Source organism: Calypte anna, chromosome 1 (genome assembly GCF_003957555.1).
Source record: "Calypte anna isolate BGI_N300 chromosome 1, bCalAnn1_v1.p, whole genome shotgun sequence".
In the NCBI taxonomy this organism is placed as follows: domain Eukaryota; kingdom Metazoa; phylum Chordata; class Aves; order Apodiformes; family Trochilidae; genus Calypte; species Calypte anna.
Genome location: NC_044244.1, coordinates 101,033,895 through 101,050,160, shown reverse-complemented (window position 1 = coordinate 101,050,160; position 16,266 = coordinate 101,033,895). Strand labels below are relative to the sequence as shown.

The following is a 16,266-nucleotide window of genomic DNA, read 5'->3' as shown; positions in this document are numbered from 1 at the left end:
AATGTCCTGTTATGTTTTATATCAGTTATTTTTTTTCCATTTGTATAGACATTAAAATAACAAAGTCATCAACAGTTTTCAAAACAGAAAGTTATAAGATATTCAACCATTCAGCATCTTGGGAACATTTAAATTGTTTTGAAAGAGTGTGTCTTATTTTTGTAGCATTCACAATGGTTAATATGGAACAGTATGAACACAATGACCAAAATTTGAACTGCTATTTAAATATACAAGTTCAATTATGTGAACATTTGAAAAAGTAATTACATGCTTAGTTGACTTAATTTCCAGAATCTAAGAGCATTTTTCTTATCCTTTTGTGCTATCTGTCAGCTACTTTTAATATTATTATAATGAATAAATTAAAAATAAGAAACCCATTGCACATTCTTTATTTCTCCAACGTCTTTTCAAATATCCAATGGGAAAAGTTAACTTGATGCAAGATAATAAAATGGATTTAAACAGAGGTCTAACCTGGATGTTTTTCCACATGTGTTTAAAGGAATTTAAAATATCTTTAGCTCAGTAGTTATTTTTGGGTAGCTACAGAAGACAAGAGAAAAAGTGTCATCAAAATATTTAGTGATTTACCATTTGATCTATATTGCCTTCTTTGGGGATCTTGAAAGTTGAAATACAATAGTTTAGTTATCATCCCTTTCCTCCAAAGCAAAACATAATTGTTGTCCTACAGGGATAGAGGAGACTGTGTCAGGGATGGGCTGAAATAATTTGGAATTAGATAAAAGACTGAGGAAGACCCTCCCATTGAGTCATGAGGTTCAGAGTGGATCCCCTTGCTTTCACTCCTAGTCCCAGTCTTGGTCAATGGTTCATGATTAAGGGATTTCATTGTGTTGCTTATGGATCTGGTGTAATTTAGAATAACAGTAAATTAAGATTGTTTAACAGTATTATATTATATTTTAAATTATATTATACAATTTTCTAATAGCTTAACCAATAATCAAGAATCAATTATAATTGCTTCAGAGGTTCAAGTAAAATTCTAAGAGTCTCTAAATTATGTTGTGCACAAAATCTCTCACATACACAATTACAGAGGTTAACCTGTTAAGATGTTAAATTTCAGTCCCTAATATCATGAAAGAAGTTGCTTTCTTCTCCAACCTATTTACTGAAAGAGTCAAATTATAACTTCCTGTTATAATTTTGATTTTTCCCATATTTAAGAGAAGTGGCTGGCAACACAGTGTATCAATCAGATGAACAAACTTCCATCATAAGGCGTGTGATCACACAGCTTGGTGTGATCCCGAAGAGCCCCAAAGAGTCTTCCTCTTGAAACCAGTATTTATAGGGCCTAAGATCATTGACTTGGGTCAGTATTTTTCCATGATAGCCCCAGTTTGGGTTAAGGAATTTTTTAGCAATTTTCAGAGCGGCCTTTGTTCTGAGTAGAAAAAGGGATCCCAGGTACAGCTAGGAAATACCTATTCACCCCAAATTGCTGTGTTTGCACTAGAATGAAAAGGTACCAAATAATCCAGGCTCACTGCTCCAGTAGGTAAGATGCAAAAGTCCTAGATGATGTCACCCTACTCCATTTGGTACTGAAACAAGAACAATATTAGGCATGTCCAATATTAGGCCCACTGTTCTTGTACTGCAGCTAAAAGCAATAACAATGTTGGCTAATGATGTTGCAACGTGGCTCAGTGAACAAGGGGGGTCTGTACCACTGCAGTGGGATTTTTCAAAGGGTTCTGCACTGATATAGTTCTTCTTCTGCAAGTCATGCTCAGCTTCTGATGAAAGTTTTACCACAAACTTTCAAAAGGGTAGGAGCAAGACTGAGGTCAAGAATTTCTTAGGAATTCTCAGAAAATTTCACACTGTCAAATGTGTAGTATGTGTACTTAGAGACCAATCTTAGGCTTACATTTTTCACATTGAGTACTTGGCAAATGCTTCTCAGTGTTCTGCAACTTTTATGCCCCACTTTTCTCCTCATTTTGTGCACTATTTATATGAGTGAACGCCAAGAATTTCAGAATTACTTCTTCATTTCTTCTTCTTTAAATTGAGTATACCCTCTCTGACCTGTGTAAATGATTTTCCTTTGTTATGACTGATGTGGTCAACCAGAAATAACTTCTGCGAGGTGGTAATAAATGACATAATCATGGAGATGCTTTGGAGGTTTTTTTCTTATGGTCTGCCTTTCAAAATCTCAGCTTGTTGCAAGTACTATGACCTCCATTATATAGCTACATGAGAGTATAAAGCCTTCATCAAACTGAATTAAATTTCACATACAGAATTCCAAAATTATTCCAAAGGCTTATGAGCAAACAATCTTGGTTTGTAGTACCAATTACACAGTTTTGAAATGGAGACAATATAGTTTCTTACTCTTCCTGCTATGGAGATACTTACCAGTAGGATTTTCCAAGGTTGTAAGAAAAGAGATCAGAGTTTTCCTGAAAGAGACACAGATTTAGCAAGATTACCTGTTGACTGGCACTTTTAAAACACTGCAATTTGAATTATCATCAATAGTAAAAGTTTCCTAACTAGCATGGAAAACCTTGGGAAAGGTTGATGGAGACTACACAAAAAGAAGAGGATGCATTTTAATGACAGTTTTTATAATAAATTGTCTTGCTGAATCATGTGTGAGAATATGTTTGAAGAGAGAATAGCACAATAGCACTGTATATTGTGCCACTCTGATTCAAGCAATATCAAATAATGGATAACATAGTGTCATATATTTTTAATTACTAAAATTCTGATACCATTTAGTAAACAAGCTCCACATTTTTCATTACATACAACACTTGACAACTGGTTGATCCCCATCAGATCTCATCCTCACCCCTCTATATATACAGTTATATACAGTTAATACATACAGTTGGAATAGTGAAAGTTAACCCATATGCAGGTCTTGTTTTTTAAAAAATATGATTACTAAGAAGTTGGTCTTCTCTATGAGCTCCCTTTTAAGATTCTCATTATGATGTAATAGTAAAAAAAAACCTCCTAGTCTGTTTCTGTACTTTTACTGCAGAACCATTGATTGGTTTTCTGCCTCCCTCTATGGAAGTTTGCATAGCAAAAGAGAAAAATCAGACATCTGAAAGCAGCTGACATAAAAAAGCTGATTTTCATTTCATTTTTATAGGGAAGGCATGTCTGTGTGGGTAAACAAAACATTTTCCCACATCCAGCTAGCTAATAATGGATTGTCAGACTTTAGTTATGATTGTGATGGACGGCGTACAAGAGGAATTTTCTGAGCACAATGTCACCTCCTTTCTATGTCAGCAGCCTTCTCATCCAGAGCTGAAGATTGATTGAACAAGAAAATAAAAGCAGACCATTAAGGCTTTAAAAACAGTAGAGCTGCAGATGTGGATGCACCATAAATGAACTAAACTGTGTAGCTGTTATGTTTCTACCATGGCGAAGACCCGTTTCTTTGAAAAGTATATAATCTCATATTTCACTATTATGAGTATAGTAATAATTAAAAAAAATACCAGAACTTAAGTAAGTTGCTATATTTCTCTGATTTTGAACATATTAGAGTATTTGCCTTTGTACTACTTTAATGATTTTTAAGTCATGGTATAATCTTTTTCTCACACAGTTCACAAGTGGTATTATAAAACTAGAGCATATAAAATAACACAAAACTGATTTCATTAGTTTAATATTTGCAAATTTCTTGCCAATGGAATGGAATAATCTGGTTTATTTTTTTTAATTTTGTATTACTTTCCCCAGTGAATAATTTCTGTGCTGCAGGCTACTCATGACCTGTGAATACTCACAGCTTGTAAGAGACAGTCTTCTAATTCGAGTTACATTAGTTAATGCTTACCCTTTTTCAGGATGGAGTATGCCATTTCAAGTTTAGGCATGTAGGAAACCAGAGAAATCCAACTTTCAAGCTTCCTATCAGTCTGCAGAGAAAATGGAACAGAAAAATAAGCATTGGAATTATAATCAGAAGAGAAGATCTATAGCTAAGGCTAAAGAAGGAGAACAAACAGGAAGGCAAGTAAATAAGTGGGGACTAAAAGAGAAGCCAGTAAAATCAAAAGCTAGAGGAAACTGTTGCAGAATGTACTTGTCATTAAAAGACATAGAAATGACCTGACATAAACCTCACAAAGTTCAGCTTAAGTTCAACAAATGCAAAGTCCTGAATCTGAGGTATTGACATCTTCCCTGGACTGGGCACTGAACAAGTTCTGGGAAATTACAGGCCTGTCAGCTTGGTTTCAATTTATGGTTTATGAATGACAGGTCCTGTTTCAAAAACCTGATCACTTTTATGGCAAGGTACTGTGCTTATTGGATGAAAGAAAGGATATTGTGGATATTATCTATCTTGACTTTAGTAAGATAGTCAAGACATTTGATAGAGTTTCCTGCATTATTCTTCTAGAGAAATTGGCTGCTTTTGCCAGTGATATAAAACATCAATGATACAAATAGTTAAATTACAAAAAAGAGAGAGTAATACAAAGTCCATCTGCACAAAACTCCTCAGATTTCTAATAGAAAATGCCTGATTAGGACTAGGATAGGAATAAAGTAGTATTGTTTCATGCAGCATGGCCAATTGCAGTGGGTTAACCTTAGCTGGCTGCCAGATGCCCACCCAGCTACTTCCTCACTTCCTCCCCTCAGTGGGAAAGGGAGAGAAAAATAGGAGAAGGAAAGCTCATAGTTTGCTTCTGAAGAGATTTCCTTTCTTCATATTTGCATATCTTGGGCATGAATATGACTGTTCAGGAAGCTTGTAAAAACCTATGTCAATGAAGTTTTATGGTATAATTAATTTACAAGCATGTCCTATAAATATCTGTTCATGTGGATAATTAACCTCCTATTCAGGTCGTGTCTTTTGTCAGTCCTTAATTCATACAAGCTTTCAACACAGAAATGAAGTTGAAAAAACCATCTGATAAGAAATATGTTCCTCTTAGTTCCTATGAAATTTTGTTTACTTCTCTGTTTGCTGTTTCTGTGTGTATTTCTGTTGGACTGATTATACTTTCATGGTTATCAGTCCAGGAGCTAGAACGGGGTAAGTACCTTTAATCTTTTCAGGAGTTCTTCAGTAGGCATTCAAAGTTTGAAGCCAGTGTTTCTGCTGCTGTAATTATATTTTATATTTCATGCTATATTTTTAATACTAGAGGGGAAGTATGGTGAGTGGGGATTTTAAAAATGTTTTCCTCCCCTACTCTCCTGGAAATTTATCTGAACAAAACAGGCAATACCACAAGCACTTGATGCATATCTTGAAGCCACAAAAAAGAATTTTCATGGTTTAGACTTTGGTAGAGGTCCCTGCAGTTCAGTCTAAGTTATAGAGTTTTGGTTACTCAATTGTACTAATCAACTAGAGAAGGTAATGTGGAAAAAATTATTAATTTCTGCATTTTTTTCTCTATTTATGAGGTTTTACTCAGAAAGACACTGATAATCAAGCAAACTCTTTGGGGATCTTTAGGAATACATCTTTAGGATACATCTTTTGGAATGTTTCCACTTTTAAAAAAATTCATTTTAAAGTAATTTTTTGGTGTGAGAGACAGCATACATTAGACAGTCAGCTGCCAGCCCTATGTAAACTTAAGGTGAAGTAATCCTTAATACTAAAACAATGATCAGAATATGATAGAATCAAGCTACTGATACCAAAAGTAAACTAAATTCAAAAACAAATAGGATGGGTTTCAAATTGAACTGAAATTTTAGTGGAAAAGTTCTAACTTTGCTCTGGTAAGACCACAGCTGGAATATTGTGTCCCGTTTTGGGTTTCCCAGTATGAGACATTCGAAGCTACCGGAGAGATGTTGTGGAATATCTCGTTGATATTCCACATGCTCATAATATTGTGGAATTTCCATCCTTGGAGATATTCAAAAACTTTCTGGAGCTTTAGCTTCTAACTAACTGGCTGTAGGTGACCCTGCTTGAGAAGAAGAGGTGAAACAAATGATCTCTAGAGATCTTTTCGAACATCAGCTCTTCACTGATCTAGATTTTTGTTTGGAAGGAAATATAATTAGGTCTTTGGAGCTCCTCAGAGCTGATAGCAAAAACCTGTTTTGCAATTTGAGAGCACTTGTTTAAACAGGTTTGCATTGGTTGTAAGTAAAAATGTCCTTGAAAGAAGCTCAAAATGGTCTGTTACCAGTTGATAGTAGCAAATTGTTGTCACTAGGCTGGCACTTTCCTACATAAGCTGTTTATTGCAGGATTTATTAGTTAGCTGCTTTTGTGTTAAAAATTGTTTTGGATGTTAATGCCTTCAAACTCAACCTAAACATTCCACTGATACTGTAACTGGAAGGCAAAAGGCATTTTCTATCGATCAACCACATTAATGAAGGTCTTATCTTAAAATATGCAGTGGGCTACACAGTGAGGAAATATTTTTAAGTGCACAATGAATTGCTGAAAAAACAGCATTTAAAAGACAAAAGCAATGACAACATAGGACAAATATTATTCAGAAAAATATGTTTACAATTGTAACAATTTTAAACATTCAATAGTGTGTATTATTTTTTTAGACCAGTGCTAGGCAAAACATCTCTGATTAGGAAGAAAACAAAAGGCTAGATATTATTGCATTTATAATGAGTGTGCAATAAAATATAATGTGATATTTTTCATTTATGTTGTATAATTCAAAATATTGCATTTTATTTTTAATTGTCTAGCTGAAGCAGATGGGAATACTCATAGCTACCTGGGAATATTTAAAATACTCTCTGGACCATCATTCTCTCCTGCTTTGAGAAATAGATCAGCAACTGATTTTAAAGTCCTTGCCTTTGATGTTGAAAAATTGGTAAGTACCTATTGGTCTCTGGCTAATTCAAGAGCATATGGTAGGTACATTTATTTCCTAAAGTGGCCTGCAGTTGATGACTTTCAATCAAAATGAGATATTTCAGGTCCCAAGCCCTGTTAGGCTCAATATATTCTTTATTTGTGAAAGTCAGTATAGTATCAAACAAAAAGTTTGGTTCTTTAGTTGAGATTTGGGAAAGAAAAATTATTAAATTAAACTATGAATGCAGTGTGCCACTGGGGGCATTTTTAATCACTTTATTTGTTCAAGATTTCTCTCTTCCATATAGATACAGAATGTCTTTCAAGAAAGCGAGCTGAAAAATGAATTTAAGAGATGCGAAATTTCCCATTTCAAGTAGGTACAATTAAACTAAACTTTGGAAATGCATGTCAAAAGTCCTCACTTAACTATTTCTCTCAAGAGTGCTTGCCAATACTTTGATTTTCAAGAGAGCTTTGGGAACATCCTGTAATATTCCTTTCACACTTTGCATCTTCCAAGAGCTGCTGTAGGAAGTCTCCCACCAATGTGTTTCCTTGGAAAAACTTCCTTCTCAGACTCCTATACATCCATGCCTTCACCAAACCAATAAGGCTCAGTCATAAGACCAACTCACAAAATGTCTGTATTTTAAAGGACTACTATAATGTGGCTTTTTTTTACTTACCACCCCAACACTCCCATGAAGGCTTATTAGTTGTTCTGTGTTTGCAGAGTTGCTGGCCCTTGCCATCTAGAAGACAGCTCAGTTAGAGATGTGCTGGCATGAACTGGTATGATTAGAAATAGGTTCATTTGTCCCTATGGACATGGATCTATTTAACTCAGTCTGGTGTGTTAGCAAGCTAGGCTGTCATTTGACAAAAGCAAGAGTTGCATCCTGTGTCTCCTAAAGACTCTATGAAAGAGGTACAGTAAGACCTGCTTTGTTTATTAAAGCTTGTTTGACCTCAGCTTTTCAACATCCTATTATGGGTTTTTTTCCTACTGAAGGGCCACTGCCAGAGGTCTGTATGTGCAGTGAGCTCTGTCTGCATCGCTCCACAGAATCAGCCCACAAAACACGTGACACTGTCTCCCATTATTAAGCATTTTCAGAACACCCTTCCATCCTATCCGTATCATTATAAAAGCAAGGGAAATCATACACTTTTGTATTGTGGTTTCTTTTATTGTTGGGTTTTTTTCTGCAGGAAACCCAAAGACAGCTGTGAAAGATTCAAGATGTCAGAGACTGGGTAATATAAGTTTATAAATATATATAGGTTTACTTAAAATATCAGCAAGAGACTATTAGATTAATTTAGAAAGTTCTGTGGACAGTGTCTGGATGGAAAAATATCACTTTAGAGATTGTATAAGGCCCCCTAAAATGTATTTGAAGTTTTGTGACAGATCTTCTTTCCAAAACCATTCGTTAGGATTCAAAGAAAAAGAAATTGAATAGTCTTTGTGACTGTCAATTTAGAAAGGAAAATGGGAAAGGTAAAGACAATGAAGTAGGTAGGACACTAGTTAGGAAGGAAAAGATATCAGTGTGTGCTGAGCCTGCTTGAGGAAAGCTGCTTAGGCTGGTGAGCAGATCTCACATAATCATAGTGTCTTAAGTTTAAAGAAAGGGTTGATGACACACTATGGTAGCCAAGAAAAAAAAAAAAAAAAAAAGAGGACAAAAAGCTAAGATTCTACAATAACTGGAAGACCTTGAGAAATGAATGATATAATTAATCATCCTGTAAGTGAGGCCACAAAAATTAAAAAAAAAAAGAAGAACATTATATGACAACAAATTAAACAAATCTGTGATTCTGCAACACTAATTTTTCTTGTGATATGGATATTTTCTGTTAATACATAAAGTGGATAAATATTCTGAAGAGATAGTTCAGTTGAATGACTGTTTGCAAAAGAAAAGTGGGTATCAGCCATCTGTGAAAACATGTATATTGAAAATGGGAAGCAGATTTGAATTAGAGCAATATTTTCATTGGAATAATGAGGCGATAAACATAATTACTCAGAAAGGTGGAATATGATTGCTATATGAAGCTTTTATAACATCAAGAGAATAGAATACACTGTGGTAGGAGCAGGTGACTTTAAGGTTTCTGTCCTTAAGGTAGATGCAATTAGCAGAGTTTGGTTTCTGCATGCAGAATGGGGCTATTCTCATAAAATTTGGGCTCCTAACTTGAAGCCCATCTCTGAGCTAGTTCCTCAATAATCTCTTTCTAAGTGATGAGGTTTTAGTGTTTTATCATCTGGTCACTTTAGATGCTTTTTTTTAGGAGGAGATCAATTATGCCAGCTTAATTCTTTCCCTCAACTACTATGTAAATTTAAGTATCCATGCTGTAAACATGAATATTGGGTAAAACCAATTTCACTCCTGTATTTTGACACAAATACCACAGAAATCGCAGAAAATCTGACAACAGTAAATGCTGGCTCTGACTTTTAATACATCAGTAACCATCTGTCTTCATTTCTGCTTTGAAAAAATATTTGAAATATTATTTTGTGTCAGAAATTTTCTTCTAGTTGTCTCTTTTCATTTAAAATTGTTTGCCCCTTAGGGCAATCTCCTTGTTATTTCACCCTTGAAACTGTATTGAGTCACAAGGATAGTAATAAAAACTTTTGTTTGCTCAGCATGGCCTAGAGGTTATCAGAAACATAAGAGGAGAGTTTTTCTGTATATTGCAAACTGCAAGCTATACTCAGCAAAATGGCAGGATTAGTCACCCCTTATAAAAAAGCACTGCTGAGTCAGTTGCAACTGAGTAGGGTAAATGTTTAAGAATAAAAAAGTTTGCACATAAATTTAAGTAAAACGAGAAAAACTGCATCTTTAGCAACCATCACACTTTAACACTATCTTACTCTAGCTACAAATATAAAACTTAATAGTATATAGAAGGAACAGAAGAGAGCAAACAGACAACACTGGATAAAATTCAGGCCCCATACTAGTTAAATGTAGTTTAACCACTAATTTCAAATATCTTTGCTGTCAGACATTAATGTTTCCTTTGGAGTATTGAGGCAGTTACAAAGTAAATCCTCATGAATGCAAAATCCACAGATAATGTTTGCTTTATAGAAGTATTTAGTTTGCATTACAGTTTTGTAAAAGGAATATATTTTATGATTATTACTTCAAGGTTCACCATCAATTTTTAAGGCTTAACCTAGAAGGCCTTTTTGAATAATGATATACCTACTTCTTTAGTTTATTCAAATATAATTCTATTGCAGCAACTGATATGAATGTTGTTTTGTCTTTTTCCACAGCAAATATGAGAGTAGACAAAGGAAAAAAAAAAACTTGTTTCTCCAAGGTTTACCTGATAATTAAGAAGTTTTTCTTCATGTGTCATCAACACTTAAAGATACTCTGATTTATAAATGGAACCTTCATTTAAATGAAATATTGTCTACACGATAAGTCATATATAGATTTACTTCACAAGCTTGCATAACTTATCACCTTCTCTGTTTTGTATTGCTAGTGTTGTTGTGATCTTCAACCTTTATTTTACCCGCATGGTATCAGTTGAAAAAGTAAAAAACGAGCTGGTTTTGGGTATCAATGCAAATAAAACTTATCTTACACAGACTTTTAAAATTGATGTGACCAGCATACAAATCACAGGTAATGACTCTAAACACTTTTTTTTCTTTATATAAATCCTTAAGAACTACATGCAGCATTTGGCTCCCAAGCATGAAAGAGATGGTTACTTATTCTGATGGCTGCTCTCCTTCCCTAGTGCAGCACTTCCAGCAGCAGCTGTAAGAACCTTTTACAACCTTGTCAGCTGGAGAGTATGAGTCAGAATTGTGGATGTCCACTGAGGAAGATATAAAGGACAAATTAATGATTTGCCAGTGATTTGTAATTTTGCTGTCCCTCAGATTAAAGGAATTAACCTCCAGCTGTGTTGTTTCATAAGTGAATGCCAATTATCATTTTGTTTTGCTAAAGAATAAGGAAAGGAGCTTAGCCTCACAGTGAGTGAAGACCCACTTGTTGAAGCAACAAACTGAATATAGAGTGTGGCTCCTGGAGAAGTGTGCCCAAGACAATGGTTTCATAATCCTCTAACGCTTAGGTGAAGTGAAAATGGAAAATTAAAATAAAAAAGCGTGTGGCTTTAAAGACTAGGTAGCTATAAATTCTGCAAATATGAAAACAGTGATTTTATTGAAGTACTAGAAACTTTATCAAAGCCTAAGTGGATGCCCAAAAGCATTGATGGGAATCCATGCTTATACCTCAATAAGCTTCAAAATAAACCTTCACTGAGAAGGAAGATAAAATGTAATTTCAGTCCTTTGAAGTGCAAGTTGATTAGCTGACATTTTAAGACCTCCTGGATATAGTATTAAGTAGCAAATGATTGCTTTAAGATGAGTGGGACATCTGGTGTGCAATGTCTCTTACCTTATTCTTAAAGGTGTATTTTTTGCTAAGTATTTTAGAGATTCAAAGGCTAAATTCAGAGTTTTGACACCTTTATTTCTCTTTACTTCTTGCACCATGTATAAGTTGTTCTCAATGACTGCACATCAATATGGAAAGTGATTGCTAATTATACTTTAAAAATGCCACCAAAGAAAATTATGAAGAGCTTTTTAAAAGGTTGTATATCCTTTGATGAACTTTAAAGTAGTCAAACTTTTCATGCTGTGGATCATTAAAATGCCTCTCTTCACCTAAGATATCATCTGTCCATTCCATCTGGAGTGCTTCAATAAAATAACAACTGTAACCAATTAACAGTCCTTGTAATACATAGCACTTTTACATCCTATATCTCAGTATGCTTTGCAAAAGAACTTATTTCAAACAGGGGGGGGAACTACAACACAGGTGTGAGTGACTTGTTTTAATCATAGTTTTCACAGTAATTAGAAGTAAATTTATTTCTTGCAAATTATCCCAGGTGATTTTTAACTTGTTGATATGATCTAAATACTGTTGTATAAGATACAGGTGCTCTGAAAATCTGCATAGTATAAAAAGTATCAATATTCCAGAAGATATATGCAAGACAATGAACAGGATTGAGGACTGAAAGGGATATAGACCTTTCCTCCTTAGAAAGATCATAGAGATTGAGAAAAGGCTGAGAACAGGGTGAAATGGTCAACAGGAAAGAAGTGGGACACTGCTAGTGATTCAAAGAGAAATAGTAGAAATAGGAAAAACAGCATTTTTTTGCTTTGTGGATTTTTTGTTGTTGTTATTTTGTTTGGTTGGTTGGTTTTTGATTTGTTTTGTTTTGTTTTAACATCTTTCTTTGAGTTGTATAAAACTAGACACTGTGTGATAAAAGGAGTTTACAATGGACTTGCTTTATTCCAGTACCCGATGAAAATTTTACTACAGTGATGCCATTAACTTCATCAGGTCAGTATCTTTCATAAAACAGAAACTGTTTCTTGTTACCAATACAACATGAAAAAAAATAAACCTTCTTTTCAGCTGGTATAACTTAGTAAAGCTGCCTTCTCTGTAGTTAAGACTTGACTGCTAGGGTCCATTCAGTGACATTTAGCCACCTTTCATCATTTCTGACTATTTGAGAAAGACATGATCTGAAGTCTATATAAAAAAAAAAACTCTAAGAGTTTAATCAGTGGATCAAAACAAAATTTGTGTCTCCATTAATCTGCTGAGCTGCAAACAGAAGGTGTCACAGGCTTACTCAGGGAGATGGGGCTGGGGAGTCCTACTCTCATGCAGGTTATCCACACACTGAGCAGTGTTGTTTGATAGACTTCCCATCCACAATCACTGGAAAACAAACCTGCCAAAAGTTACCCAGACAGCTGAATAAATACAGAAGGTGCTTTGAGGCACTGAATGCAGGTAGAGTTGTCACATAAAGTCCGCATACAAATTGTCACACACAAGTTCTCCAGAGAAGGTTACCAGACTAGGACCTTTGTGCAGTTTATGTGATCTAAAGAAACGTACCTACGAATGTAAGATCCAAGTATTTATTGGTAGTCTAATTACAGTCATAACTATGAAAGGGTTACTATTAGGCACCACAGGCCTACTGAAATGTGCAGTCCAAAGTCGACAATTGCTACAGCTTATTCCCAATGATACAATATCAACTGTTAGCATAAAAATTTTCTCCTATCTATCCCTTCCTCTGGTGTGCTATCTTAATGTTTCTGTGAGTTCCAAGTTCAGTGTTACTAATCAGCCTTAAGAAGAAACTGGAGGTGCAGGGGAGGTGCCAGTGGAATGGGGAAAGAGAGTATTTTCAGCACACAGGGATGGAATGGGAATAACTTTCCAGGAGTGGATTTCTTCCCCCTTTGTGTTGGGTCTGCTTGGGGTCAATTTTTGCATGTTTGGTAACACTGTCTGCTTCCTTACTCTTTCTACGTGCTTTGGTACAAATCCCATCATATACACAAGTTTTACCATTTGTGTCATGTTTACATCTGCTGAATGCTTGGATTTTGACTCTGTTAACCCTAAAACCATCCTTATCCACCTCATGTGTTACTTTAGTTAGATCACACAGTAACTGGCCATTTGTGGTTTGTGCTTGTTCCACTGATGCCTCTGTCACTGTCCTGTGCTTTCACTATCAACTTGTGCAGGCACTTCTCTAAGTGCTTGTAACAATCCCAGTTTTTTTCAACAGTCTTCCAGATGTAGCTCTCTGGTAATTGCTAAATTAGAACTGCTTATTCGTGCATGCCTCCATGTTTTAAGCTTCTGAATATTTTATTTCTTCCAAAATAGTGATGCTTTAAAAAAATACATGGGCAGATATGTAGGTAGCTATACATGTACACAACACTTGGCAAACTACTGTGAAGCTATGAATGAAGCTTCCTTCTCTGAACATAGCTGTTTGTGAAGCTTATCCAACTGCACCTTTCCTGCACCTTTCCTGCACCTTTTGCTAGTTTCTCCTCTCTTTTTTCCAAAGGAACTATGTCCTTAACTTTACTAACTGAAAGCCTTGTAATGTAATGCAAAATGACTTAGCTTAGTTTCATAGTGTGAGCTATTGTCTTAATGTTTCAATAGAAAGAACATGTTTTAATAGAAAATAGAAATAGTAGTAGAAAACGTTTTAATAGAAAGTCATTAGGAAGTCCTCTTGCAAGTTAGTTTGTTGGCAGGTCTGGGAGAACAAGAACATCTAAAAAAGTAAATCTGTGATGGTCAGTAACTTCTGCCCAAAAAACTAATAGATGACAAACTACAGAAAAGGCCTGACTACATATCTCACTTCATTCCTTCTTGCTCTTCATCTTATAAATTAAGGGACACGATCTATTAACTGTAGTGACATAGGGATCTTTTTCAGCTGAGGCCATCATCATCCTACTCCCATATTGTTTTAGTGTAGACAGTAAAATTAGTACACAAGGAGACTAATGCAAGTTCAGAGAGTTGAAAAAGTTTATTTGGGAGATGGAAATGCCAGGGGCATTTTACTGTCACTGATACAAATCTACTTATATTCCTAGGTATTTGGTAATGTGTACATATGTATACCTACAGGTATGTAGGTGTGACTGTATATAAACATACACGTGCTAGATAGGTTTGAGGTTCCTCTCCTTACACTGCAATAGCTGAATTCTTGATCAGTGTTACTTATCTGAAAATGTACATATACATTTTAGTACTAGTGCTAAAGTTGTCGTAACTTGTCTTGTTTTAACAGATCCCATGGTTCCAACTACAAGCTCTCTGACACCAACTTCAGGTCAGAAATTTTGCATACCAGGGGAAGAACTAGTGAAAAAAAAAAAAACAAACAAACAAACAAAAAAGTCTTTTGAAGTGGTTGAAAAGAAGCTAAAAGAGATAAAAGAATGTGTGGGGAGAAGCAGGGAGGCTGTATGAAAAAGGCTGTGAACTTAGATTCTACACTGTTAGTGTACAATTTCTTGTATCATTCAGTTTTAACATCTCACTCCTATATACAACGTGGTTTTACCTATGATTTGACTGAGGAGACCACTTCAAAGATTATGGACTTCTAAAACTATAGATTCTACAAAAATGGAATATATGTTGAAGACATTGATGTATTTATTCTAAATCATACAAACAGCTCTTTTTTTATTATTATTTCCTGTGGCTTAAAAAAAACAACGAAAAAAACCCCCGAAAAACCTAAAACCAAACAAAAAGTGTTAGCAAACTCTACCATGACTACCATGACAGCCAATGCTGTCTGAATCTTTGAAATCCTCCTGTAGCCTCACTTAATGCTGAAGTATATTACATTTATAAGCATTTTCAAATGTACCTACTCTATTTACTGCCATTTTCCAGTTGAGTATAGCAGTTACATCACAACTTAGGATAATTTGTTGTGCAAAAAATGTCAGAATGTTTTACTTATACAATTTATAATTTACTTTATAATTGTTAATTGTTTTTACCTCCAGTAGGTGGCAGTGCTGTTTAGTTTTCAGAGTTGAAGATTAAACCGGAATTTATCATGTTGCGTATAAACAATGTTTTCTTCTATATTGGTCTTACTCAAAACATATTATTAGATTATTGGCCAGATTTTTGTTCTGAGTTTAAAATGCAGTTTTATCTCAGGCAATTAATTCATTTGGCCCTGTACCACCTCCAACATGTGACTAACATATATGTAGTTTGCTTCAATTACAAATAGGATGAAAAAAGGCAGCTCTTTTGCTTTACACTGTCTGCCTTGCTAATACTGAGAGTTTTGTAAAGTGCCTGGAATGCTGCAATACATCCAAACTTTGTCACTTTTATTGATATCAACCAATGTGGTATTAGACAAGCATTTACTTAATCTGGTTACAGAACAGTTATATGAAAAAACAATCAATAATGGTTTGAGGCTGCAAGATCACTGTTACAAATTAATATTTTTCCATCTTACATAAGAAATTTTCACCTTTTCCAGTAAGCATTTACTGAAATGAAGGAACTATATGAATAGTTTCCACAGAATTTTAGGCACTTTTCAATAATTTTAAAAGTAGCAGTTATCCAAAGCTTATTTTAGCTGTGTGGTTTTGTTCATTTTAATAGAACTGGCATGAATTCTACAAATGTCTGAGATCAAAACCACCTAGAAAATAAAGGGGCATGTTTGCAGTGGATGAAAAATTATGCTCCAGGAAAATACTATTAATGAGATTCCACAGTTTTAAGGATCTGTCTATGCATTCCCTTTTGCAAAATTTTTTTCTTAGCTTATAAATTTAATTTGTAAATCTGAAAAAAACACCATTTCTGAAATTACTGATATTTCAAAATCCAGTCTTTTATTTAAACCAAAGTAAAGTTTTATCATGTTATCAAAGCATGAGAAATTGGAAAATGTCATTTTTTATATTGCATGAAGTAGTTTATATTGGTAGAGGA

General features: G+C 34.7%; 1 protein-coding gene across 1 annotated transcript in view; it reads left to right on the top strand.

Annotated features, from left to right (window-relative positions):
* The first annotated feature begins 4,929 nt into the window (after positions 1 to 4,929).
* Positions 4,930 to 16,266, top strand: part of TMPRSS15 (transmembrane serine protease 15) — a 50,389-nt gene continuing 39,052 nt past the window's right edge. Inside the window, exons 1-6 of the mRNA XM_030454971.1 lie at positions 4,930 to 5,074; positions 6,724 to 6,854; positions 7,147 to 7,214; positions 8,054 to 8,098; positions 10,373 to 10,515; positions 12,232 to 12,276. Coding sequence (XP_030310831.1) covers positions 4,930 to 5,074; positions 6,724 to 6,854; positions 7,147 to 7,214; positions 8,054 to 8,098; positions 10,373 to 10,515; positions 12,232 to 12,276 — 577 coding nt within the window. The remainder of the gene's footprint in view (positions 5,075 to 6,723; positions 6,855 to 7,146; positions 7,215 to 8,053; positions 8,099 to 10,372; positions 10,516 to 12,231; positions 12,277 to 16,266) is intronic.